Source organism: Vulpes vulpes, chromosome 1 (genome assembly GCF_048418805.1).
Source record: "Vulpes vulpes isolate BD-2025 chromosome 1, VulVul3, whole genome shotgun sequence".
In the NCBI taxonomy this organism is placed as follows: domain Eukaryota; kingdom Metazoa; phylum Chordata; class Mammalia; order Carnivora; family Canidae; genus Vulpes; species Vulpes vulpes.
In genome coordinates, this window is record NC_132780.1 from 192,086,942 (window position 1) to 192,112,848 (window position 25,907).

At 47.6% G+C, this 25,907-nt stretch overlaps 1 protein-coding gene across 2 annotated transcripts; it reads left to right on the forward strand.

Annotated features, from left to right (window-relative positions):
- The first annotated feature begins 1,963 nt into the window (after positions 1-1,963).
- On the forward strand, positions 1,964-24,151 carry PRDM1 (PR/SET domain 1). 2 transcript variants are annotated; one of them, XM_072738151.1, is made up of 7 exons: positions 1,964-2,210; positions 4,445-4,684; positions 11,294-11,413; positions 14,765-15,017; positions 20,164-21,296; positions 22,676-22,804; positions 23,181-24,151. In XM_072738151.1, the coding sequence occupies exons 2-7, from the start codon at positions 4,502-4,504 to the stop codon at positions 23,748-23,750; spliced, it is 2,388 nt and encodes a 795-aa protein (XP_072594252.1). In that variant the 5' UTR covers positions 1,964-2,210; positions 4,445-4,501; the 3' UTR covers positions 23,751-24,151. The 2 variants fall into 2 exon arrangements, with proteins under 2 accessions (XP_072594252.1, XP_072594247.1); XM_072738146.1 differs by lacking the exon at positions 1,964-2,210 and adding an exon at positions 3,975-4,103.
- Positions 24,152-25,907: the final 1,756 nt, after the last annotated feature.

Sequence of the window (25,907 nt, forward strand, 5' to 3'; positions counted from 1 at the left end):
GTGAAATACTCTCTAACATCTGCAGGCGAGACTGCTGGAAGAGCAGGCCAGCCTGCAGTATGACTACATTGTTTTTCTGTCCATTGTGGCGCTGACTCAGCATCAGTTAATAAACCCTCTCGAGAAGGCTGGATTTCTCTTGTTTAATTATCATCTTGGAGCTTTCTGAGAACTCTTAGGAATTGTTCATTCAGTTTTATATACCCTGAGCACATCTGCGGGGTGGAAGGTCCTGTTTCCTCTTGGTGCTAGCGTCCCCTCTGGCACAACGTGGAACAGCAGCCGCCAGGCAGCCAAGCGGGGAGTGTGTGTTACTTATGTCCCCTAGTGGGAACCTAATTGTTCTGTACTACAGAGATTGTGGAGAGGACTTGAGACGCAAAAACCATTTCCTGGCCAATAATCTTTGCCTCCCACCCCCACCACCCCCCACCCCCAGCCTCCCAGCCACCCACCCGCAAAATTCTAAAAAAAAAAAAAAAAAAAAAAAAAATTTCCTAAAAGAGAGGGGGGAAAACGTGAAAGATAAACAGACATATTTTTATGATCCAGTCGGGCTCTTGTTTTTGCTTTGTTTTGTTTCCTCCTGTAAACAAATACTCAAATGTCCACTTCATTGTATGACTAAGTTAGTATCATCAGGTCGGGGCTGGGTGTGTGTATGTGGGTGGGTGGGTGTGTGTTGGGACGTGGGTGTGGATGCACACGTGTATTCAAAAATGTTAGAAAAGACCTTGCAGCCGAAGGTGGAAGGAGAGGCGATTTCAAAAACAACCACCAAGGTGAGGCAAGCAGGAAAAGTGGGAGACTTTGTGTTTCAGTGATCCAAACAAGCGATTGTGATGGGGTGCCTGCTATAAATGGACTCTTTGCATCATTGTTTCTCTGAATTAGAGGATTCCTTGCTGAAGGCACAAGACCATTGAAGGAAGTAAAGCATCTGGTTTGTTTTGTAATGAGAAGCAGGAATGCAAGGTCCACGCTCTTAATAATAAACAAACAGGACATTGTATGCCATCATCACAGGATGTCCTTCCTTCAGCAGAGGGGCTGAGTGGGGCTGGAGGAAAAGCCGGACAGGGCGTAGCGCGAGCCCCACTAATTACCGCCTCCGTCTGCCCTCCGCTTGCAGTGATCAGTTCAACATTCCCTGGAACCGGGAACCGATTAATGCTCTGCGCTTTGCTCACACGCTCCTCCGCGGAAGTCTGGCTGCGGATTTGGGGCGGGGGGTGGGGGTGGGGGGACACACACACACACACACACAGCAAAGGCCAAGACTTTTTTAATCTGTAGGATCACAACTTGTCCCTAGGTCCCTATTGATCACTAAGCGGTCGGAAGAGGCAAGTTAGTTCTGCCCAGCCAGATCTGAATGTATTTCGGTTCTGGAGGACTATTTGGGGGGGGGGGGGGGGGGATGGATGGATGGGGGGATGCATGGGGGGGATGGATGGGGGCGGGGGCTCCAGCTGGACTGGAGACCGCTCCACTTTTACTACGAGGAGTGCAAACACAATTCCGCACGCTCTCTTGGGGTCCGTCTTGTGTGTCCCTCCCCGTGCGGAGGTGAGCTGCAGCTCCCCCCACCCCACCGCCACCCATTAAAAAAAAAAAAAAATTCAGGTCACTTTGAGGTCTCCCTCGTGTTAAGGAATGCACAGGGCGGGGGGGGGCCCGTGGAGCGCCCGTGGAGCGCCCGGGCAGGGAGGGGGCGGGAATCCGCCGCAGCCCGAGCCCGCGTGGGGGCCAAGCGCCTCGGAGCGAGTCGGGACGTTCCAGGGCCACGCGGGGACCCGCGCGCGCGGGGGGAGGCGGCCGGGGCGGGCGCGCGGGGGAAAGCCCTGGGCCGGGAGCGGGCGGCGCGGCCCGGGCGCGTTCAGGTGTGGCCACGCCCCCCTCCCGCCGCTGGTGGGAGTGAATCAGACGAATGGGAAATCTGCAGCGGGGAGGGGAGCGAGCCGCGGGGCTGGTTAACACAGACCGAAAGCGCCGCGGCGGCACTCGGCCCTCCAGAGCAGCGCGGAGGCCGAGCGGGCGCCGCACCTGTGCGCCGCCGAGGTCGGGCGGCCGAGGCCCCGCGGGGAGCGCAGCGCGTCCGCCCGCAGCCCGCGCGGGGGCGCCGACGGGGATGCGCAGCGCGCGGCGGGCGGCGGCGCGGGCCTCCGAGGCCGGACCTCTGCTCCGAGCAGCGCGCGGGGACGCCCTCGGTAAGCGGCGCGGCTCGCCCTCCCGCCCGGCTCGGCGGGGCGGCTGCGCGGGCGGGGACGCGGGGCCGCAGCTGTCAAACTCGCAGCCCACTTCTCTCCCCTCCGCCCACCGCACCCCTGGGAATCCTTAACCCTTTCCGCTCGAGGCGGCTTGAGGGTCGCTTGGTCGAACATTTCCCCCTGCCCAGCCCGCTCCTGCTCCTGCTGCTGCTCCCGCTCCTGCCCCTGCCCCTGCCCCTGCTCCTGCTGCTGCTCCCGCTCCTGCCCCTGCCCCTGCTCCTGCTCCTGCTGCTGCTCCCGCTCCTGCCCCTGCCCCTGCTCCTGCTCCTGCTGCTGCTCCCGCTCCTGCCCCTGCCCCTGCCCCTGCTCCTACTGCTGCTCCTACTGCTGCTCCTGCCCCTGCTCCCGCTCCTGCTCCTACCCCTGCCCCTGCCCCTGCTCCTGCTCCTGCTCCTACTGCTGCTCCTGCCCCTGCTCCTGCCCCTGCCCCTGCCCCTGCTCCTGCTCCCGCTCCTACTCCTGCCCCTGCTCCTGCTCCCGCTCCTACTCCTGCCCCTGCCCCTGCTCCTGCTCCTACTGCTGCTCCTGCCCCTGCTCCCGCTCCTGCTCCTGCCCCTGCCCCTGCCCCTGCTCCCGCTCCTGCTCCTCCTCCGGGTCGGCCGGGTGTTCGAATTTCGCTTTTTTTTTCCAACCCCCTTTTTTTTCCTTTAAAAAATTCGCTTTATCTTAACGTTGATTTGGCATCGCGACGGGTTCGCGTTGGAACTTAGTGAAAAAAAAAAAAAAGAAAAGAAAAGAAAAAGAAAACAGGCAAGTGTGTTTTAAAAGCGTGCCTGGCCTCCGCCTCCTTTCTGGAAGAGCATCCTATTTAGGGGAAGGCAGAGAGGACGGGAAGGAGCCTTCCGTCCACCGACCGGGGTGCCTACCTTCGGAGGCGCTCTAACGTGGAAACGAGGCCCGTGTTCCTTTTTTTTTTTTCCCGCGAACATCGGATGGGAAACCGAGGCAGGAGTCGTTCACCTTCCACCCCCCCCCCCAACCACCACCACCCCCTTCCCCGGAAAGCCCTGCTCCCGCCTGCGAGGGCCTGGAGGGGGTGCGGGGCACTTGCGGGAAGATCCTTATCAGTGCACGAGTGGCCGCGCAGCGCGTCCCGTGAGCCCTCGGTGTTCGCTGCAACTTTAGTTACAGTAAAGCCGAAGCCCATCCGCGACTTCTGGGAATTCGTACACTTTCAGATTTAAATGGAAAGTGCTATTTGTAGCTGAGGGCTCCTCAAGGAATTCTCTGCGGGGCAATGCCATGGACGAGTTCGAGGCTTTGTTTGTGCTTTTGCAATTTGGGGTGAGATGCTCACCACCGGTCCAAGGAAACTGCCAAGGAGCCCCCCCCTTTCAACCTTCACCCTCCTTTTTTTTTTTTTTTTCCCTTTTTCTTTTCTTTTTCTTCCCTTTGCTCTTTTTCCTGTGCTCCCGAACCATCTCTGAAAGGCTGCAGCTCGCTGGGTGATGCTGGCAGGATGCAACCCTCTGCAGCCTTCCCTGCGAGAGGATGAAAGGGAGCGCGCCGCGGAGGGGGGGGGGGGGGGCGGCGAGTTGTTTTGAAAGTTGTTTTGCGTTGGGAGCTGGTGGGAAAGTTCAGTCTTCCCCATTTGGGAAAGGCTGGCCGGGTTCCGCTCCTGCCCCACACGCGCTTTCCATTTTTAGCTTCATTCAGAGGCAGACAGAGCTCCTTCCTCTTCCTCTCCTTGTTTGTGACACTCTTCTGAGGCAGCTTTTCCACAGCAATGAGGGTCTGGCGGCCGTGACCCCGGGAGCCCTGGGAGCCCTGGGCCTAGGCCGCAGCACCCGGCCTCCTCCTGCTGTGGGAGGCAAAGCCAGGGATTGCTCCGAGGTGCTGCTTTTTGCTTTGCTTTGCTTTGCTTTGCTTTGCTTGCTTTTGTGTGTATGTGTGTGTGCCTCCCCCCCCATGACTTTGCCACACAGTCTTGTCTGTCTGTCTTTCTTTTTCGAGAACCAAGTCAGAGTAGCATTTTAAAACCCTGCTCCCTCAAGCCAAGTCTTCTTTACGCGGCTTTCGGGCTCTTACTCAACTGTACCAAGCGCCCTGCATCTGCTTTTAAAGGCCTCAGCCCCTACTGTATTAGTCATAGCCTCTCCGACGGCCAGAGCCACGGGACAATGGGGATTAAAGGCCTCTCCCCCCCACCCCCCCTTTCTGTCTCTCTCTTGCAGGCTGCCCCGAAGTGTAGCTCCAGTGCTGTGAGGTCTCCCCGGTTGAGCGACGGGACCATGAAAATGGACATGGAGGACGCAGACATGACTCTGTGGACAGAGGCCGAGTTCGAAGAGAAGTGTACCTACATAGTGAACGACCACCCCTGGGATTGCGGCGCCGACGGAGCGGCCTCGCTGCAGGCAGAGGCCTCCCTCCCCAGGAACCTGCTCTTCAAATATGGCCCGAGCAGCAAAGAGGTAAGCGCCTGCTCTCTGCCCAAGCAGACTGGCACCTGACGCAGCTCTGCCTACTGCTTGCCACCACCCCCCCCAGGGTCTGCGGAGGAGCAGTAAATAACTGATGACTTAATGCGCTCCTGCTCGGCCTTCTGGGTTCCTCCAGCCCCCCCACTGTCCCATCCTAATTAGGACACGCTTCAGTCTTGCTGGCAAGTTGACACATCTTGGCAGGGCCCCACTGCAGCACGAGGCGGCCGGGACACGGTCAGCGGCCTTCGAGCAAAAGCCACTGGCCACCCTGGACTCGCTGCCCCTCGTCCTCCAGTGGTACCATATCTTGGGAGGGGGAAAAAAAAAACTTTCTTAGGAAAAAAAAAAAAAACTGGTTCGTGTTTCTTTTGTCTCCTTTTGGTCATTAGGTGGCTTTATTCTTTTTAATGAGCCGGCTTTATGAGCTGGGTTTCTAAAATTATGCTCAAAACCTTGACGTGTTTATGAACTGAAGTGATGGTAAAAACCGAGAAGGGGTTGGTGTAAAAGTGTCCTCTGTCCGGATGACTTCAGAGCTAACCACTGTTTATCTGCGGCAGCTCCTTTGCTCGGGCTGGGCTGGCAGGCCGATTCCTTATTGGCCTCTGAAGTGGGTACACTCTTTGTTGTTTCAAAGGGGCTGGAAACCCAAACTTGGAAGGAGCAAAGGATTTGTGTTTACCCTTTTATATAACGATTATAGCGAGGCGTGATGTGTAGCTGTGAAATAACTCGCAGAACCACCTCTGGTGAGAATTGAGCCACTGCAGTCAGTCCTCACTAGACTACAGCTGAGCTTGAGGGGATCGACCACCCCCCCCCGCCCCCCCACCAGACTTCCCACCACAACAACTACCGGAGGGTCACTGTCATTTCTGTGGCTGCCTCCAGAAAGAAGGGATTCCTCGCTGTGGAAATCCACCACTCGATCCTGGGACTGTTCCCTGGAGCCCTATCAGATCACTTTTCCTCCTTCCCCAAGGAACGGTATTTAGAGGAGTCGGGGGAGCCTGTTGGGGAAATACTTGATCTCTTTCCTGTTTGTGTGTCTGAGTTCAGGGTTTTTGGTGAGGGGGAGACACAGCTGTCTAAAATTAGCTAGAAGCAACTCTGCTTTGAGTTTCATTAAAGCTTAATTTTTCCCCCTCCCCCTTGGTGGAAGAAATAGAGGCAGATTTTATAAAAAGCAATATTTAAATTGGAGTTGTACGTGAACGTTACCAAAACTTAACCCCAGAGGTCGGCCTTAATTATACCTCTTTCTGAGAATAACCCTCCTTTCAATAGAAAGCCTCATAATATGTGGCCCGTGGAATCAATGTGGGATTTGTTTGGCTAGTTAAGCTGTGGCTTTAAAAGGTGTAGTGTGTTTTTTTCCCATATCTCATTTGACCAAATATTGGTCTGTTCCCAGGGTTCAGTTTATGCCGTGTTGCCCTGTCCTGCCCAGTGCACTGAAGTCAAGACCTCTGTTCTGTGGGTCATCTTTGCCTTTTAATTCTATAACGTTCTTCTCCTCCGTTCAGCTCTTGGCTTGTTTTTCGATTTCCATCATTCTACTTAAAAATCATAGTTAAATAAAGGAATGCCCTCAGATCATTAGTGCAAGGCTCAGAACGATAGCTCCTTGCCCGAGATGTGTTAGTGAGCAGCCCCAGCCGCGACTAGGAGCAAAGTTCTGACTTCCCCAGCCAGTGCTTGATTATGCTGCACTGGCCCCTCTTGGTGTCACTGTGGTTTTATTTATCGTCTTTACATCTTTCAGACTGATCCTTTATTAAGCTGGTTTGGTTTGTTGTTTTTTTTTTTTCCTCTGAACTTCTAACTTCCTATTTCGGTATGTTCACACAGTGTCTGTATCCCTAAAAAGGATCCTCCAACACTAACCTAATAAGAGATCAGGGTCCTCCTGTACTATTGTCCCATATTGTATTTAACTGAAACACTTGAAAATAATACAGCTCCAGTTCCTAATCATCAAAGTAACCAGGAAGCCAACTCAAATCTTATACTGTCTCACACTTAACTCTGGAATTTGTACCTACTCTTCTTTCTCCTTCCTTTCTGCACTTTGGGAAAGGACAGCTCCCTTAGGGCAGTGAGAGAGGCACGTGGCATTGAGCCACTGAGGGTGTGATACCTGCGAGCCAGTTCTCCGACGGACGGAAACCTTCAGAATGGATGAAATGTTTACACTGACATTATTCAGTTAGTTCTTTCAGTCCCGCCAGCCATAGAAGGGGGGGGGGTGCCTTTCTACGTGGGGTTTTTATCTCCCTGATTTATCTTGCCCTTCTTTATATGTTTTCATTTAAGTAACAGAAGATGTTACACTGTGTGCTGTTGTGCTGACATACTTGGGGATTTTTTTTTTTTAACAAGACCATTTTTCATTATGAATTTGTGCTATGTGTCAGCACCTTTTTTTTTTCTTTTGGTTTTAAAAACAAAACATACGAACCAAATTTCTGATCTTGACCCTCAGTTTTAGATTTGGTTTAGAATCATTCTGTACCTTTAATGAGCCTGTTCTTACTTCCTATTTCCAGAACTCAGACCAAATATAGACATACTATTCAAAACTTTTAAGACTTTTTTTTTAACTGATGGGTTATTCTTTTAGGGGGATTTTCCCCTTGTCCTCCTGAAATAATCTTCTGTGAATACATGAATACAGACAGATCAATTTCAACAGTTATATTTTAGAAGCAGTAGCCTGTATCGAGTTTGCTTATGTTCAAGAGGCACAGTGGCTCTGAGTCTGACCTCCCAGTCATGTGGTGATAAACATCAGACCGGTGATGGGGACTCACCGAATGTCTATTTTGATTGAAGTCCATTATTAACTCAAGCCATCTGTAAAAAGTATCTCTCTGTAACCTGCAATTCCCTCTTCTTTCTACTGCTTTTTATTTGTGAGACAATGTACCAAGGCATTACCATGTTTCCTTTAATATAAAACTAACTAAGGAGGGAATCTTCCAAAAACATCTCCATCCATCCCACCCCACTTCCTTTTTTTAAAAAATGAAGTGAATTACAAGCTGAAGTCTTCGTCCACTACAGAGTTCTAGTCATCTCAATGCAAATGTCCTTGTATTCAAAATAGAATTTTAATTGAATAAGTCATTCTTATGGGGGGGGGTGGATTCGGGGAGGGGAAGAGATAGTTAGTAATTAAAATCGCATCTTCATGTAATTTGGGGTGAGGATGCTCATACCACATTTAAACCCTAGTAATGTTCCTGCTTAAAGCCCACTGCTGTGTGTGTGTGTGCATTTGTCCATTCCCTAAAGGAGGAATTGCTTCAAAAAAAAAAAAACCCAAAAAACCAAGTTCATATTCTCCTTGATATCAGACTTTCAGCAACCCCCATCCTAAGTTGTGAAATCTTCGTTTTGTACAGTGAAAAACAAGCCCTTTTTTTTTTCTTGGTCTGGAAACTTCAGACATCAGGGTGTGTTCTCTAACTGAGGCCACTGAGTAGAGACAGATCTGCCCAAGCAGTGGAAGCGCTGGCTCCCAGCATCATGCGTCGCAGGGAAGAGCTTGATCAAGGGGCAGCAAGAGAGGAGGCGAGGAAGGGTGGAGGCTAGGGTCTTCTCCCAGATAAGCTTCTGGAAGGCACACAGACAGCAGCCTGCCCCTAGTAATAATTCTTTAGGACCCTGGTCAGTTCCTGAGTAGGTTTTTTTTTTTTTGGTTTTTCTTTTCTTGGGCTTAGGTGAACACATTCTTAATTAGTCTGTTTAGCACTGTGAGATCCAACGCACACATCAGGTTCCTCTGTATCATGTGCTTCTCCCGGGATAGAATGTTGTTGGTTAAGATTCACATCTGGACCTTTCTGGGGCAAGAGGGGAGAATATGACTTGGTCTTCCACTTCCCATTAAAAACAAGCTTGGTTCCTATTCCCCCTCCACAGTTACCTACCTGAGCACTGTAATCTTAGAATTGCAGCCTGTATGTCCTTTTTTGAATAATGTCTCAGACATGGATTTGAGATGAAGGTATTAAAAGTGCTGGGCTGGGAATGGATAGGGATGGTGTATAAGCTATACAATTCCTTCCAACCTTGAAATTCTATTATCTTGTGTCTCTGTTCATCCACTTGTGTGAGTTTATGTGTTCCCTATAGCTCGTGTATAATAGAGCTTAAAATAATAGGGCTCTGTCCCACTTGTAAAGATAATCTAATACTGAGGCTCTTTGGCTTTTTTTTTTTTAATTACAAAATGCTCACCACAATAAGTGTAGGTTCTTTTATTTGTTTGGGGCTTAAGGATTCTCATAGACTTCTCTTCCACCACAGACCCTCCTCTTTTTAATTGTTCTCCTGTCTTGCTTGCTTAATTGCATTTGTAAGGTTAGAGATGGCAAGTACTGTCTTCCAGCTTCCTCAGCGACTTACTTTATAGTTGTACTCAAATTGGTGCTGGGTGATATGTCTTCTGCAAATTCTTTTGTAGGAATAAGATTCTAGTCGATTTCTTTTTGGCCATAAGAAAACTTGATGTGTTTTCTTAGTGTAAGATTGATAGATGAGAACCAAGAGGCCCATTGGTTTTTTTTCTTTAAAAAAAAAAAAAGAGCAATTCAGGAGGAAAAAAACCTGACCTCAATGTAATGCTACTTGTTGGTAATCAAGCTCTGACTCCTAAGACACTGTCTGCAAGAGACTATAATTTAAAACAAAGTTGATGAACCAGTTGAGTACCTTTCTTTAAATTACTGCTTTAAAGTGGATATGTTGAAAATATCAACTGCTAATTATTGGCTCACCAACAAATGACATTATTTGTTTTTCCTGTTTGTCATTTTGATATTATGGAATAATCTCTCGAATGTGAATGCCAAATGCTTTGCGTGTCATACAAGTCAATTCCATGAATTTTTCAAATTAATTAGGTTCATTAATGTATCATCAATAATGATCCTCTGCATAAGTTAAGTCTACTTAAGCTTTCGTATGTATTTTTATCTCAAGACTGCTCTGAGGTACTCCTGTCCCCAGTAGTTTTACTGCCAACAAATATCAGTAACGATGAACCGTATTGAAAGGGCACATAAATGTAAATGAAGGCAGAGGAGGAGGATGAGATGAACATCTGCTTTTTTCAGCTCTCTGCCAGAAATTCATAAAGTACCAAAAATAACACTGTAGCTCACAACCTTGTTTCAACTTGTGTTAGGTGTAGGAAATTTTCTTTCTTTTTTTTTTTTTTTCTTTTTTTCTGTCTTTCCAGTCTGGGTATGCTCCATTGGCTTGTATATTGAATATTAAGTTGTTTTAAAAAAAATCATTGGCTGATAAGAAATGTAAATGAGAAAGACTGGACTGTTAGAACCACGGAGATGTGCTTATTCCATATCCATTTAAACAGGTTTAAGCTCTTGAGGAGATTTATCGAGGTATCAGTGTATCTCCCACCCAAAATCTGAGATTCCACTGTTGGAATGCATGTATTGATTAATGCATGTATTTGGACCTATACGGTTACACAGGAGCCACCGGGTTTAGTAAAACCTGGAAGTAAATATTCTTTTCCCTCCCCTCTTGGTCCATTTCAGTAAGGTATTCAATAAGTAATTTGTAGGAGGTTTTAGACGAGAAAAAATAATAATAAAAATGGGAAAGTGACTGAATAAAAACCAGCACGAAACTGTAACTGCAGAATGTTGCACAGGACTACCTACAGAGGAGTTCTTTTGAATAGTGATGAATTGCTTCCTGATTCGTGGTTGGTGATTTTTTTCACTCCCTTAAAGAAATTTACGATCAAGGAGGAACTGGCATAGTTAACATGTTTCTTTAGCAAGGCCTTAGTGTGATACATCCAGTCTGAGAAGGTCATTTCCTCAGCTCTTAGAACCCACAGCTCTCAGAACCCACAGCTCTCCTCAATATAAATTCCATTTCAAAGGACGACTTTTGACCACTGTTGAGTAGAAGATACTAGAGGAGAACAAAGTTACTTGAAAGATCTTACTTCTATTAAAGAGAACTTACAAGTTATGAAAACACACACACACACACACACACACACAAACCTCATCTGGAATGAAAAAAAAGTATAATGTGTTTTGCTTCTGGTTCCCTAGGCCTTTGTGGAGCAACCGAAGAGCATTATTTTGGTTTCTGAGGTTAAAACTATTTTATTCCCCTCAAGCATGCAGTGTTTATGGTTTGAAGGAGAAGGAGAAATAAGAAACTAGGAGCAGGCTGAAATAGTTTAATCTTGACCGTCTACTTCTGCAGTACCTGATTCTAAAATCCAATCAAACACTCTGGTTACCCTCTCTGTTCTTCTAGTATGAAAAGTAATCATAAAAATGAAAAAGTCACCAGAGAATAATCCTTTAGACTATTTTAATGCTTGGTTGGGTATTTGCTTATGATCTGGGAGCTAGCTTAGAAGGTGGCTCCCCCCTCTGATGAGGCTTGTTGTTAAAATTATGTAGGCACCATTGATAACTGCTCTCCGTATCATAATTTTGTCATTGTTGGTTGTACTACCACTTGACAATTCGACGCAAAAAAAACGTTGGTTAATATTTTACAGTTGAAGTAATTATTTCATGTTATTCCCTTTAGGTTATTGGAGTAGTGAGTAAAGAATACATACCAAAGGGAACACGTTTTGGACCCCTAATAGGTGAAATCTACACCAATGATACTGTTCCCAAGAATGCCAACAGGAAATACTTTTGGCGGGTAAGTAGGGGAAAGTTCTTTCAGACTCCTTAAGAATTAAGGGAAAAAAAATGGAGTCAGAATTGCTGGGTCACTTCCTTTTTCAAACTGTACTGGGTCTTAACCACAAGTCTTCAGGGCCCCTGTGGACACAGGGAATTGTTAGCAAATGTGACTGAAGCTGGTTAATTGTTTGGCTCTAGAAATGCAGCCTGTAGGTGATTAGGGATGGAGATATGGACTATATGTGAATCTTAATTTTTGCAATTCATTAGAGCTTTGTGATGAAAGGAAACAGTTTGCTGCTTGCTTCAAGGGTAGGTTCATTTGCATTTCTCTGCAAGGAAGTAGTAATGAGTCACCAAGCCTTAGATTTCACCCCTTCTTGATTTCTTGCTGAGTTAACTTTAATTGAATGGAAGAGTAATCGTAAATGAATTAGCTTGAAAATAGGCTAAATAAATGCCGTTAAGGAAGGATGGGTGGAAGATGCCACCAGAGGAAGGGAGATGACTGGGACTGTTTTTGCGCCTGCCTCCTAAAACTTATTGGGTTTGAGGGTATGTAGATTACCCCGGTAGCATACGGGAAATGCTTACAATCTTGTGAGAGCATAAAAGTCTGGCCTAAACAATTTCCTTTGGAATATCGGGACTAGAAAGGACCTTAAAGATGCAGGTGTAGTTTTTGAGTAGAAAACCCTGGATTAGCAGGGAACAGAGACCAAATTGGACTGCTTTCCATCTTCCCATAGATGTCTCTCTAGGATATTGTCTTTTTCTCAATTAGAAAATAAAGATAACGCTTACTAAATTTAAAAGTAATTTTTTAATACATAACTTGCATAAAACGTACAGGACGACCAAGAAGCATTATTTGAACTCCTTTGAGAACCAGCTGCATGGTAACAACCAAACCTGGATTATACTTCTTTTGGCCGATATTTACCCAGGATGCTTATATCTTTTGGGGAAGTATCTCTGAAAGACTTCTGTTTGGGGATCATTCAGAGATCGTTCCACAGAAACAGGATTTTTTTTTTAATCCAGGAAGTTTTGTGTTTTTAGAAATTTATTTTACCATTTTCCAGACAAGACAGAGCACTAAGAATGGTTCACTAAGAATTGTGTGCTCACAATTTTTATTTAAGAATCACACATGCCTAAAATATATTTACTTTGTGACTTCTAATGGGCAAAATGTCAGTGAGTGCATTTTTGCCTTTATTGCCAATAAAGCCTTCTCAGAAGTGAGCCACAGAAGTGTGTGACTCTTGGGAGTCAAAAGTCTGAATTAACACCATCCAGGATAAGAATTAAGGCGTGATCATTTTTTAAAGAGGCAAGAAATACGTTAAGAACCTCCTGTCTCTGTCCCGGGTTCCCTAGTCACTAAAGATTCATCGTTAAGTAACTGAAATGCTTTCCTTGGGAGGATTTATATGGATCAATCTTTCACATACAAAGGATATTGTAGGAGAAAAGTCCCCACATGTTGTTAAAGGCGTCCTGAGTTTGCTGGCAGGAATATGAACATCTGTTGTAAGGAAAGAAAAAGTTTCATGCAAATTACACAGTCCAAGAAGAGTAGGGATGTTCCAGTTGAGAAACCAGTGACATTTCTTGTAACTGTACTGTGAGTCAGCACATTTTTAATCTTCCTGATAATATACGGCAGTGTAGTGAGGTGAGAAGGAGCAGTGTTCGTTTGACGTCTGCGTTATTTTATTTTCGCGTGCGTGTGTACATATGACTTCATGGGACAGAGGATACAGTAAGTCGTAGTCCATGGAAGGCTGACTGGAATCCCATACCGGTAGCTTTAGAAAGCCGTCTCCGCCCGGTGAAGAGTGCAGAACGATGGAACCCCATGTTCCTGGAAGTTTGCACATCACAGTAAACAAACTTGAAAACCCCTCTTGATAGCAGAATTCACCCGGCCTTGTTCCATTTTCTCTTAACAAAACACACCGCAAAAGCTCTCACAAGCTGCTTTGATGAAGCCACATGTATTTCCCCCTTCACAATTTACAGGAAGTTACTCTTAAAAGAAAGTGATTCTGGTGTTTACTGCCCGTGTTAAAGGGACAGAGTTCCTTTTTGTTTCTGATAACGTTTGAGTGAAATACAGACGCGATTTGTAGACTTAATCATTGTCAGTATGGGACTAGGAACCAAGCCATAACCTGCTGTCGGGTCAGAGCAAACCTTCTGCTCCGAACAGTGCCCCACCACTTGAAGACTACGGGTTGCAGATAACCAGGTATTGGTCCTACACAGATAGGAGATTTCTTAGGTCTGAAGAAAACGTGGTACACCTTAAAAAAAGAGGGAGAGCGAGAGGGAAAGGGCATGTGGAGGGGTAAGGAGTTCGCTTAGAAAGGAGCTTCGGCAAGGATGTAGGTTTTTAAGTTTTCCTGTTCTTACCTCTGCCTTTTTACCAAATAGCCTGGGTGCATCTGCTAACCAGAAGCGGTATTACCGTGGGGCCGACTCTGAATTCCTCATGATGCCTTGCCTTTAAAGGACAGCACAGTTTCTTCCTGTTCTTTTTTTCGAGAAACACATGCCCGTCGCTCCGAGGCTGCTGTTTTTTAGCCAGCCACCTTTCAGATCAGAGGGCTCCCTCTCCCCTCCTTGGGCTTGAGAGAAAAGTGCAAGGCTGAACGTGTTTATCAAGAGGAAAAGTGACTTCTCAGTAGACTGTCAAATCCTGGCTTCTGTCCCGGTGTTCACTTTGTTATGGCAGGTGAAGTTCACCTTTGCCCCACCCAGTGTTTCCACAAAAAGGCAGGGTTCCAAGTATTCATATGAACAAGTGTTACTTCTGGACTTGGAGGCTTGGGGGTGGAGGATGTTTGCATAGTTGAAGCCCTGGGCGGGGGTGTAGGAAACGGCAAGTACAGAGGCCAGAGAAGAAGTTGAGAGACTCAGTTTGACGTATTCGGTTGGCTTGGTCTTCTACCCGGTGACTCAAAGCACTCAAAGTCAGCATAATCGGAACCCAAGTCAGTCGCTTCGCCCATTTGCCGTTCACGGCGGTAGCAAAAGTAGTACTCTCTGGTGGTTTGAGCCGGCCGGGGCAGCTCCTTAAATGAAATGTCGTGTTTCGTTCTTCTGTCATTTTTCCCCAAACACGAAAAGATGATAAAACTGAAATGGAAAAGGTAACTGACAAAAGCGCGCCTTACCTGTTTCCGTCCTTATTTCTGCTGATTCAAGACCGCTCTGGCTACACCGATTGCATCCTTTCTCCCAAGTGGGCAGCAGGGGAAGGAGAAATCCGGGTTCATTCTTACGGGTGCCGGGGGAAGCTTTCCACGGCTTTGGGGCTGCCTTTGGTTTTCACACGTCTGTCTTTTCATTTGGGCAGATCTATTCCAGAGGGGAGCTTCTCCACTTCATCGATGGCTTTAATGAGGAGAAAAGCAACTGGATGCGCTATGTGAATCCGGCGCACTCTGCCCGGGAGCAAAACCTGGCTGCGTGTCAGAACGGGATGAACATCTACTTCTACACCATTAAGCCCATCCCTGCCAACCAGGAGCTTCTTGTGTGGTATTGTCGGGACTTTGCAGAGAGGCTTCACTACCCTTATCCCGGAGAGCTGACAATGATGAGTCTCAGTAAGTGGATTACAGAACAACAACAACAAAAAATTAAAAATGCCAGTAATGTCAGTTCTGCCCCTATGAGCTAATGACATGTTGTTTAATTATATGGCTTCGTTTGTTAAGCCAAGTAGGTGGCTTAAACAAGGGACTAGGAAAAGGGAAAAAAAATTTTTTTGTAGTCCCTGTTCCCCAGTATGAAACCTGATCATGTAACGTGGTAAAAGCTATCTTGAGTGTTTAATTCCGAGAGTTACAGGAAGAAATAGATGTCTAATTCTAATCTTTCCAAAAGGGGGCAGGTCGGAGTATAAAGGGGATTGGTCCTGACATGCCTAGTATGCAAGGTATAGCCCTCGTTTGTGGTGATTTGTCCGTGCTTACGACGTGTGTTGGAATGTCGTCGAGATGAACATTTGGCTATCAGTGTATGGGCTGATGTAGAACCCATCGGATTGTTTCTAGAAAGACTCACAGCTATAATTTTTAAAATATTATTTTAAATGGAGGGACGCTTGGGTGGCTCAGCGGTTGAGCATCTACCTTCAGCTCAGGGTGTGATCCCGGAGTCCCGGGATCGAGTCCCTCATCGGGCTCCCTTCGAGGAGCCTGCTTCTCCCTCTTGCCTGCGGCTCTGCCTTGCTCTCTCTGGGTCTCTCAGGAATAAATAAATGTCTTTCAAAAAAAAATTCTAAATGGATAGCTCAAAGATTTTTTATATCTTAGCTTCCTTCTTCATGTGAATAACCTAATTATCTAATCTCCTGATCAGTATTATGGTAGCCACCTCTCACTTTAACAAATTCTCAGTTCCTTAGGTTTATAAGCTTTTACTTTTTTATTTGCTTAAAGTTACTGTCACTACCCTTCTACAAAGGGATACCTCATTTTAGTCATTCTCAAGTGACCTCTAGGAGCAATTTAAGAATTACCATAAAACTCCACAATCTGTTGTAATTATGTTGTGTGTTCTTGGTGAGACTGGTATGTTTTAAGGAAGTTTTTTAAAAATTAGATCCTCTTGGGTTAAATGTTTTGACATCTAAGTTTTTGTAACTTTTTTGTTTGTTTTGATACGATTTCAAACTTAAGGAAGAGCTGCGAAAATAGTACAAAGAATTCCCAGGACCCTTTACTCAGGTTCACCAATTCCTGATGCTGCACTCTGATTTGCTTTACCTGAAGGCCCGATTGTTTTAGTTCACATTTCCACCTTTGAAACATTTGGCATGAATGTTCATTTTAACATTAGTTAGAATTTTGACTTCAACTTTAGGGCCAGTTAACAAACTCATTACCTGCCCTGGTCAGGATAAGCCAACTCTGGAGCTAGCTGGTGCTCACCCCACGCTGTCTAGTTTATCTGATCTCCCTCCCTATGATCTCAGTACTGTATTTATTTGCAGTTTTCTGAAAAGCTTATGAATCTCCTTCACAGGATCACCTTTTAAGTTTGCATTCATGGCTCTCTCTCTCTCTCTCTCTCTCTCTCTCTCTCTCTTTCACACACACACACACACACACACACACACACACTTTGGGTTCGCCTTTGAGCTTCAGGAAGAGGTCTTGAAATAACTGGAAACAGGCCAGCTTCCAACAGGAGCATGAGGGGTGAATCAGGTCCTGACCAGAGGTGTCAGTCTTTTTCCCTCATGTCTCTTCTGAGCTCCCAAGAGTCTGTTGTTTGCACTGAGCATCCCAGGAACCCCAGGAACCATTCAGCTGTTTCGGCATCTGTACATGCCAGGCCCACCTCACAGGGCCCAATGGTAAAAGGCAGCTTCTGTTTCAGCAGAGCCTCTCACAGGAAGATGTGCTTCCTCCTGACTTTCTCAGCATGGCAAGTCCCTTCTTGAGGGTCTCCTTACACTTCTTGAACTTAATCATTTGGGGATTCAGAGACAGGCCTAGGTGGTGTTTTGTTTTGTTTTCCAAACAGTAACTCCATTTGAAATGACCCCCCCCCCCATCTCCCCAGTGACTTTGCACCAATCCCGAAGAAGCTTTTTCACATACATCCTTCACCCGGTGTAGTTTCAAAGGCCCTGCATTTTTATTCCCCCGAAGAAAGGTTTTGCACAGTATTTAAGATTCAAGTGCTTATTCTTTGTTCAGAGCAGAGTCCATGGATACTGTGAAATGACACTTTAGTTCCCACAAACGTCCCTTTTTTGTTTATGCAGAATTTTTTCCTAAATGCTGGTTTATCAGGTATCCTTTCCTTGTCCAGCATTCATGATAAAGCAAGAGAGTGAACAATAACCAGTCACATTAAGCCAAGACTCCTGCTGCCGATTGTGAAACCAGTTGTCTTAGGTGTGGTAACCGATGATTGAGCCTCTGATCAGGAAAATTTCCACTCTTTCATCAGGCCTAATAGGTAGATTGTGTCTTCAAATCAGTTGTGTTGGGTTTCCATGCTTCAAGCACAACAGAGGTCTGTGCCAGAATCTCCGTGAGGACTTTAAGTGGCAGTGATGGTTCAATTGGTAGAATTTTGAGAAGAGATTCGAATTAGACTGAGAGGTTAAAAAAAAAAAAAAAGTAGCCAGAAATCACAAGTTGGCGGGTTTAAAAAAAAAAAAAAACAAAAGGAGTAGAAACTATTAAATTTAACTCTTATCCCTCCCAAGTTTTTTGGTATTTTTTTCCCTATGTATCTAACCAACCCATCTAGAAAACAGTTGACCAAATTATAGACTTCTAAATGTTAATCTGCTTTCTCAGTTTCAGTTGAAAACAGACTTTGTTTTGCCTACTGCAGAACTTCTAGGTTCTTTCTTGTAGTCTTGGGGGTTCTTATTATAGATCGAAAATGTGAGTCGGCATAATTAAGCCATTCAGAGCCTTCAGAAGCAGTTCACTCTTGAAATGACTCCGTCCGCCTACAGCCATTTAAGATTTAAGAACAAAAACAGATCTTGATTTTCTTCTTCATGTTAACTCAAGCTGCTGCTGAGTGGGAGAGTCAGAAATGACACCAGCTCTACTGATTACTCAGCTGCTGAAGGATGATTTTTTAAAATGTACCTTCACACAGACTCCACGACTTCCACCTTAGAACATGTTAGGGGGCTAACGTTTCCCTCTGGACATCGTTTTGGAGGGAGGGAGACATTTATTTCTGTGGAGGCGTAAGACATACCGAGCATTCATTGTGTATTTGCGATATGCTGGGCCCTGTGTGCTAAGTATTTTGCATGGAAAATTATAGATTCTGACTTTCCTGTTTGCTGGCCCAATCATTAGCGTTGTTTTAATAACCGAATTATTAAGGTGTGCCTGGTGAGAACACCTGACTAAATAGGAGGGACGGTGCTACTGATGCACGTGCATTTCTTGCTTATGGCTTTGCTCTGTTGAATTTTAGAACCAAGAGAGTTTTGAGGCCGCTGGAAAAATTGATGAGTCTGAGGGAGAATTTGCCGCATGAAAATGGTGAAGTTTCTTTCTGATGTTCATTTTATGACGGGACCATCTTTTTTTTTTTTTTTTTTTTTCCTAATGTGCGCCCAAATGGGTGCCTCCGGATTGTTCTTTTTCACCTCCATAGAATTCCTTCCTGTGGCTGTGAGATGCCTCGCCTATCAGTTTCCCGACTTAGTTGTCTCTCTTCCTTTACCGTTTCAGCTTTAAAAAACAAAAGTGACAATTTGAACTTCCTGCCTGCTGGGCCTCACTGAAAGACTGATATTGGCCCGATAAGGGGTTATTTATTTTGGTTTAGTGGCTTCAGAAATCCCTCTCCCTCGACAAGCCTTCCATCACGGCCCCCATCAGCATCTTCCCTGATAGTGTCTTGGCTGTGTTTATTCTGGGGCTGCTGGCTCACCCGGGGGGGGGAACTGATAACAGCTAGCAGGAGATAACATTCTCCGAGAGCCTCTCAAACTGGAATCGAATCCCTCAAGCCTGTCAGCCCAGAGAATGGATTTGAAGAGTTCAGAATCTGGAGTTCCACAGAGTTCATTTCTAGACCTATCAGATATCAAGCCTGGAGTGCTTTCTCAGTGAAATCAAACGGAAGCTTTCTTTTTGCGTGTGTGTGGGGGGGGGTGACCTAACGAATGATGCTTTTACAGAGGCTTCAGCATGGTCCCCCAGACCTGTCCCCTTCCGATGCCGAGGCCAAGAGCTCTCCCCTGCCTCCCAAGGCATCCGCACACATGGATGGCTCATGCCTCCAACCTCCTCCTCCTCATGGGGCGGCCGTTCCGTTGGGAGTGATTGCCCTCTGATAACCAGAGCTCCAGCGAAGCAGCATCTGTTTTACTTTTGATTTCCAGGGAAGTCTGAGCGGGGAGTTTTTGGCGTTCTCTGCTCTGATTGGTCTTTCCCCAAAGGCATCGTTTGCTCTGTGTGCTTGGAGGGGCAGGGCTGGTGATGGCCTGGAGAGTCTGGAACTGTCCTCAACTGCTGCTGTTCCTAAGTAGTGCATTTACCGAGTAATAATATAGAATAAATGCTTTCATCTTAGCTGCCTGTTTTCTTTGGTGCTCTAAGTAATTGGACTGGCTCGGGAAGTGCCTGTTGTGGTTTGGCAGAGATGAGTATGTCACGCCTTGTGATTCCAGGGGACAGCGTTGCTGGGAGCCTGGTCAGACCAGAACAGAGAGCCTCGGTGCCATTCTTGTGTTGTCAGCAACCCCATGGGAAGGGGTGGCATCCACATCGCTAGTCTATCTGGCACAGGCAGTTTGAAGAGGGTTTTATCAAATTCATATTAAACAAGAATGGAGGCGAAAACTGATGACTGCTCGTTACTTGAAATGAGTCTTAATCTTTCACATCTCGTTCGCAGGGTGTGCTGATTTCCTTTCGGTGTACTGCGAACATCAGAATGACTTTTATTAACCTCTGACACCCCCACCCCAGGATTTTTCCACCCCGTTTCAATGGAGGCTCCCCCTGTTCTAGCTTGAACAGCACTTTTCCATCATACATCGCTTTTTACCGGTAGAAACCTCTTTGCTGGAGATGTTGCCGCTGTCCCCGTTTGGCCCAGAAGGAAATGGAGCGAGTGGGCCCCGAGCCCTCTAGAGGGACAGGGCGTGGAGACGGCAGGTGGCTGTCGCTTGCGGCCGGAGACAGGACAGCTCTGGCAGTTTGACTTGAGCTCTCTGGAGCCTTGGAGTAACCGTCCTTTCTTTTGTTGCAGCACAAACCCAGAGCCATCCGAAGCAGCCCAGCGCCGAGAAGAACGACCTGTGCCCCAAGAACGCCCCAAAGAGAGAGTACAGCGTCAGGGAGATCCTGAAGCTGGACTCCCACCCCCCCAAAGGGAAGGACTGCTGCCGCTCCAACATTTCACCCCTCGCCGCCGAGAAGGACGCCGACGGCAGCCCCGAGATGCCCTTCTACCCCCGGGCCGTCTACCCGAGCCGGGTCCCTCTGCCCGAGGACTTTCTGAAAGCCTACGGGATGGAGAGGCCCCCCTACATCACCCGCTCGCCCCTCCCGTCCTCCACCACCCCGAGCCCCTCGGCGAGAAGCAGCCCCGACCCGAGCCTGCAGAGCTGCAGCCCGCACAGCAGCCCCGGCGACACCGTGTCGCCCCTGGCGCCCTGCGCGCCCGACCTCCGGGACCTCCGCGACCTCCGCGACCTCCGCGACCACCGGGACTCGTACGCCTACTTGAACGCCCCCTACGGGCCCGAGGGCCTGGGCGCCTACCCCGGGTACGCGCCGGGCCCGCACCTGCCGCCCGCCTTCATCCCCTCCTACAACGCCCACTACCCCAAGTTGCTCCTGCCCCCCTACGGCGTCGGCTGCCCCGGCCTGGGCGGCGTGGGCGGCGTGGGCGGCCTGAGCCTCTTCCCGCGGCTGTACCCGGTGTACGGCGGCCTCCTGGGCGGCGGCGGCGGCGGCGGCGGCGGCGGCGGCCTCCCGCACCCCCTGCTCGGCCCCGCCTCGCTGCCCGGCTCGCTGCCCTCGGACGCGGCGCGCAGGCCGCTGCAGCCCGACCACGCGCGCCAGGTGCTCGTCCCCGCGCCGCACAGTGCCTTCTCCCTGCCCGCCGCGGCCGCCAGCATGAAGGACCGGGCCAGCAGCCCCGCCAGCGGCTCGCCCACCGCCGGCACGGCCGCCTCGGCGGAGCACGTGGTGCAGCCCCACGCTACCTCAGCGGCGCTGGCGGCCCCGGGCGGCGACGAGGCCGTGAATCTCATGAAAAGCAAAAGAAACATGACCGGCTACAAGACCCTGCCCTACCCCCTCAAGAAGCAGAACGGCAAGATCAAGTACGAGTGCAACGTGTGCGCCAAGACGTTCGGGCAGCTCTCCAACCTCAAGGTAGGGCCCCGGCGGCCCACGCACCTGCGGGGCACCTGCGGGGCACCTGCGGGGCACCTGCGGGGCACCTGCGGGGCACCTGCGGCGGCGCTGGGTCCGCGCATGCGCGCCCGTGTGGGCTGGCTCCGGCACTGCGGTGGCGCTGGGTCTGCGCATGCGCGCCCGTGTGGGCTGGGTCCGCGCATGCGCGCCCGTGTGCCCGTGTGCCGCTGGCTCCGCGCCGGGCCTGGGCGCCTCTGCGACCGTGGGAGCCCCGGCCGGGACCAGTCCGTGGGTGGGGGGGAGAGGCGGGGGCATGGGGGAGGTGTCCCTTTGCTTTTTTAATATTTTTTAAAGCTTTTATTTATTTATTTATTCATTCATGAGACAGAGAGAGGGGCATGGGGGAGGTGTCCCTTTGCTTTTTTTTAATTTTTTTAAGATTTTATTTACTACTTATTTATTCATGAGACGGGGGAATGGGGGAGGTGTCACTGCTTTTTTAAAATTTTTTAAAGATTTTATTTATTTATTCATGAGACCCAGAGAGAGGGGATGGGGAGGTGTCACTTTGCTTTTTTATTTTTTTGACATTTTATTTATTTATTTATTTATTTATTCATGAGACAAAGAGGGGGAATGGGGGAGGTGTCACTTTGCTTTTTTATTTTTTTAGCATTTTATTTATTTGTTTATTCATGAGACACAGAGAGGGGGGAGGTGTCACATTGCTTTTTAAAATTTTTTTTAGCATTTTATTTATTTATTCATGAGACCGAGAAAGGGGGGGTGGGGGAGGTGTCACTTTGCTTTTTTATTTTTTTAAGGTTTTATTTATTTATTTATTCATGAGACAGAGAGGGGAAATGGGAGAGGTGTCAGTTTGCTTTGTTTTTTAAATATCTTGTTTGTTCATTTATTTATTCATTCATTCATTCATGAGACACAGAGAGAGAGAGAGAGAGAGAGAGAGAGAGGCAGGGACATGGAGAAGCAGGCTCCTGCAGGGAGCCCGATGCAGGACTCGATCCCGTGACCCCAGGGTCACGCCCTGGGCTCCCTCTCCCAGGCAGGCCCTAAGCCGCTGTGCTTTTGTGCCATTTCCTCCTGTGCCACTTGGGGCCAGTGACTTCCCCGCCAAACCATCCTCTGGATGCCGCAAATGGGGGTTTGGGCTAGAAAAGCAAGTGGAAAGTGCCGCTGGCCTGTGGCTTGTGCTCCTTTCGCTCATACAAAGCAAAGTATCCAGAAACGCACGGGGACTCTATTCGTTCCTTCTGAGCTTTGTCTGGGGGCGGGGTGCTGTGTTAAGGTGCCCGGGCCATCGGTGCCCAGGCCTTTGAGCGGGATGCCAGGGCTCCCCAGCCCCGGCGCAGGCCTGACATGAGCCTTCCTTCCAGGTCCACCTCAGAGTGCACAGCGGAGAGCGGCCTTTCAAATGCCAGACTTGCAACAAGGGCTTCACTCAGCTCGCCCACCTGCAGAAACACTACCTGGTACACACGGGAGAGAAGCCACATGAATGCCAGGTGGGCAGGGTTCGCCGTCAAATTTCACCCTTTGTAGAAAATGTCTGGGGAGCGGGCCCCGCGGGTCCGATCGCCCGTGGGTGAACCAGCGCAGGAGCCCAGCTGGCCACGGGCCTGGCACCCCCGTATCTGCGATGCGCAGAGGCGGTGACCCAGCCAGCTTCCAGTGGGTGGAAGATGGCAGAGGAAGTAGCCGCCTCCTCGGGCGCAGCGTGCCCACAGCTCCCTGTTTGCCTAATGCCACACCATGGGTGCCACAGGGAGGCTGCTCGCCCCGCAGGTTGCTGGGCGTTGGTATGTAAGCTCGCCCTTCCCACTGGCACCTAACTCTTAATCTTCTGGTCTTCCCGTCTCTGCCCTCTTCCCCACACTGTAGGTTTGCCACAAGCGATTTAGCAGCACCAGCAATCTCAAGACCCACCTGCGACTCCACTCTGGAGAGAAACCTTACCAGTGCAAGGTGTGCCCTGCCAAGTTCACCCAGTTTGTGCACCTGAAACTCCACAAGCGCCTACACACCCGGGAGCGACCCCACAAGTGTGCCCATTGCCACAAGAGCTACATCCATCTCTGCAGCCTCAAGGTCCACCTGAAGGGGAACTGTCCTGTGGCCCCAGCCACGGGGATGCCCTTGGAGGATCTGACCCGGATCAACGAAGAAATCGAGAAGTTTGACATCAGTGACAATGCCGACCGGCTGGAGGACATGGAGGACATCGATGTGACCTCTGTGGTGGAGAAGGAAATTCTGGCTGTGGTCAGAAAAGAGAAAGAAGAAACTGGCCTGAAAGTGTCTTTGCAAAGAAACATGGGGAATGGACTCCTCTCAGGGTGTAGCCTTTATGAGTCATCAGACCCATCCCTCATGAAGTTGGCTCACAGCAACCCACTACCTCTGGGGCCTGTAAAGGTCAAACAGGAAACAGTTGAACCAATGGATCCTTAAGATTTTCAGAAAACAAAAAGTGTTTTGTCTTGTTTTGTTTCTTAACTTATGACTTGGCAAGTCAGGGTGCCTGTAGCAAATGCTTGTACATAATTCCAGTTCTGCAAAGCTCTCCTGACAGCAGATGGTTTCCCCTCACCTCTCTGGAATTAAAGAAGGAACTCCAAAGTTACTGAAATCTCAGGGCATAAATGAGAAAAAGACAATATATATACATATTATATATACTTATTTACACCCCCATCTATATATTTGAACCTGTGTATTTTGAATATTTGTGTGGATATGTTTGCATAGCCTTCCCATTGCTAAGACTATTGCCTAGCCATAATTATTTTTTCAATGATAATCCTTCGTAATTTATTATACAATTTATCGTTCAAAAAGCAATAATTAAAAAAGTTTACAATGACTGGAAAAATTCCTTGTAATTTGAGTTATAAATGTTATAGTTTTGTCTTGTGGCCATTCTTTGTAGATAATTTCTGCACATCTGTTTAAGTACCTACAATTTAGTAAACAAATACATTACTTCGGTTGACCTCCCTCTGTAATAATGGTTTGAAAATGAGGTTTGGTATTGCCAAAGTTAGACAGTTGATGTGTTAACTCATAAGATCTGTCATTTGAACAGCATTGTGTAATGGGGGGAATGTGTGCAGTTACCCAATAATAACTTCAGTAGAGGAATTAAGAAAGGGAATCTTGTGTGTTTCTGTAGATAGTTCCGAGTCTTTTCCCCCTTGCCAAGGATTTATCAGAAAGGAGACAGGAAGGCTTCGCCAACCCGTCTTCCTCTCCAAAAAAGCAGGGTCACCCCATCCCAAATCATGTGACCATTCGGCGTGGTCACGTGACCTTTCCATCCCAATGTATTATCTGACAATGTGAATAAGACAAAAATGCCATGTTTAAAACCACCGCAAAATGTTCCCAAAGCACAGGTGGTTTTGTATATGTGAGGTTTGGGGGCTTGAGTCTGGGTGTTGTTTTGTTATTGGGATTTTTTGTTGTTGTTATGTCAAAATTGCACAAACATGGTGCTCTACCAGGAAGGATTTGAGGTAGATAGGCTCAGGCCACACTTTAAAAACAAAACAAAAACAAAAACAAAAAAAAAAAAAACACGAGAAACGGGTATTCTTGTTGTCTTAGGGTAAAAGCAGGCAATGCACATTCCCATCCCCAACACATCAATTGTATTTTTTTTTCTGTAAAACCCAGATTTTCCTCAGTATTTGTGTTTTTACATTTTATGGTTAATTTAATTAAAGATGAAAGGGCATTGCAAAGCTGTTCAACAACAATTACCTCATTGAGTGTGTCCAGTAGTGCAGGAAGTGATGTCTTATCTAATGATTTGCTACTCTAGAGGAGAAACCAAGTGTGCTCCCGAAAGATAGAATGTGTGCCGTCTTTTCCTCTGCTAAGCCCAAAGATGACAAGTCAGCATTCAAGGTGTAGCGAAGAGTGATGTATATTTATAAATCTATTTATACCACTATACCATGTGTATATATAATATATTTATAACCACTTAAATTGTGAGCCAAACCATGTAAAAGAACCTACTTTTTCCTAAGGGCAAAAAAGGAAAAAACCATCCTTTCTGAGGCTTTGCTTAACACTTGACCTCACAATCACATTGGTGAGCTTGGGCACCCCTTTGCTATTATTGTAAGAGACCCCAAAACCTTGGTGCAAAGGTGGGGACTGCATAACAACCAGGGAGAGAGATTCATCATCTTTCACCAGTAAGGGCAGTCTGAGATGGTTTGCTTTTTGTTTTGCCACATTATGATTATGTGGTCACACCCAAGTCACGGAAGTAAAGTCCCATTACTCCCTTTACTACGGTTAACTTTTCTCTACCTCTCTTTCCTTCCTAAATAACTGATGCATCACTAATCAGCCAGGTTTATATAGTCAGCCTTCTACTGATGGCCACTAATGTCAACCTGCAGCAAAGAACAAACTTAGGATAATCCAGGGAAACCTCAGAGCCTTACTGATCTGTTCCTACAAGTGGCAAAACTGACAATTTTTTTTTTTTATGGATCAGTGCTTGACAAACACAGTCCTTAATTGTAGGTAAACCAAAGCATCACACACTGACATCGACACCAAATACTCTCAGTTCTGTTCATTTGTTCTCTT

Excerpts from the sequence above, each read along its gene's own strand:
- PRDM1 (XM_072738151.1), top strand. The coding sequence starts at position 4,502 with ATGAAAATGGACATGGAGGACGCAGACATGACTCTGTGGACAGAGGCC. Across the intron at positions 11,414-14,764 it reads ACAGGAAATACTTTTGGCGG|ATCTATTCCAGAGGGGAGCT; the intron begins GTAAGTAGGGGA and ends TCATTTGGGCAG. Across the intron at positions 15,018-20,163 it reads GCTGACAATGATGAGTCTCA|CACAAACCCAGAGCCATCCG; the intron begins GTAAGTGGATTA and ends CTTTTGTTGCAG.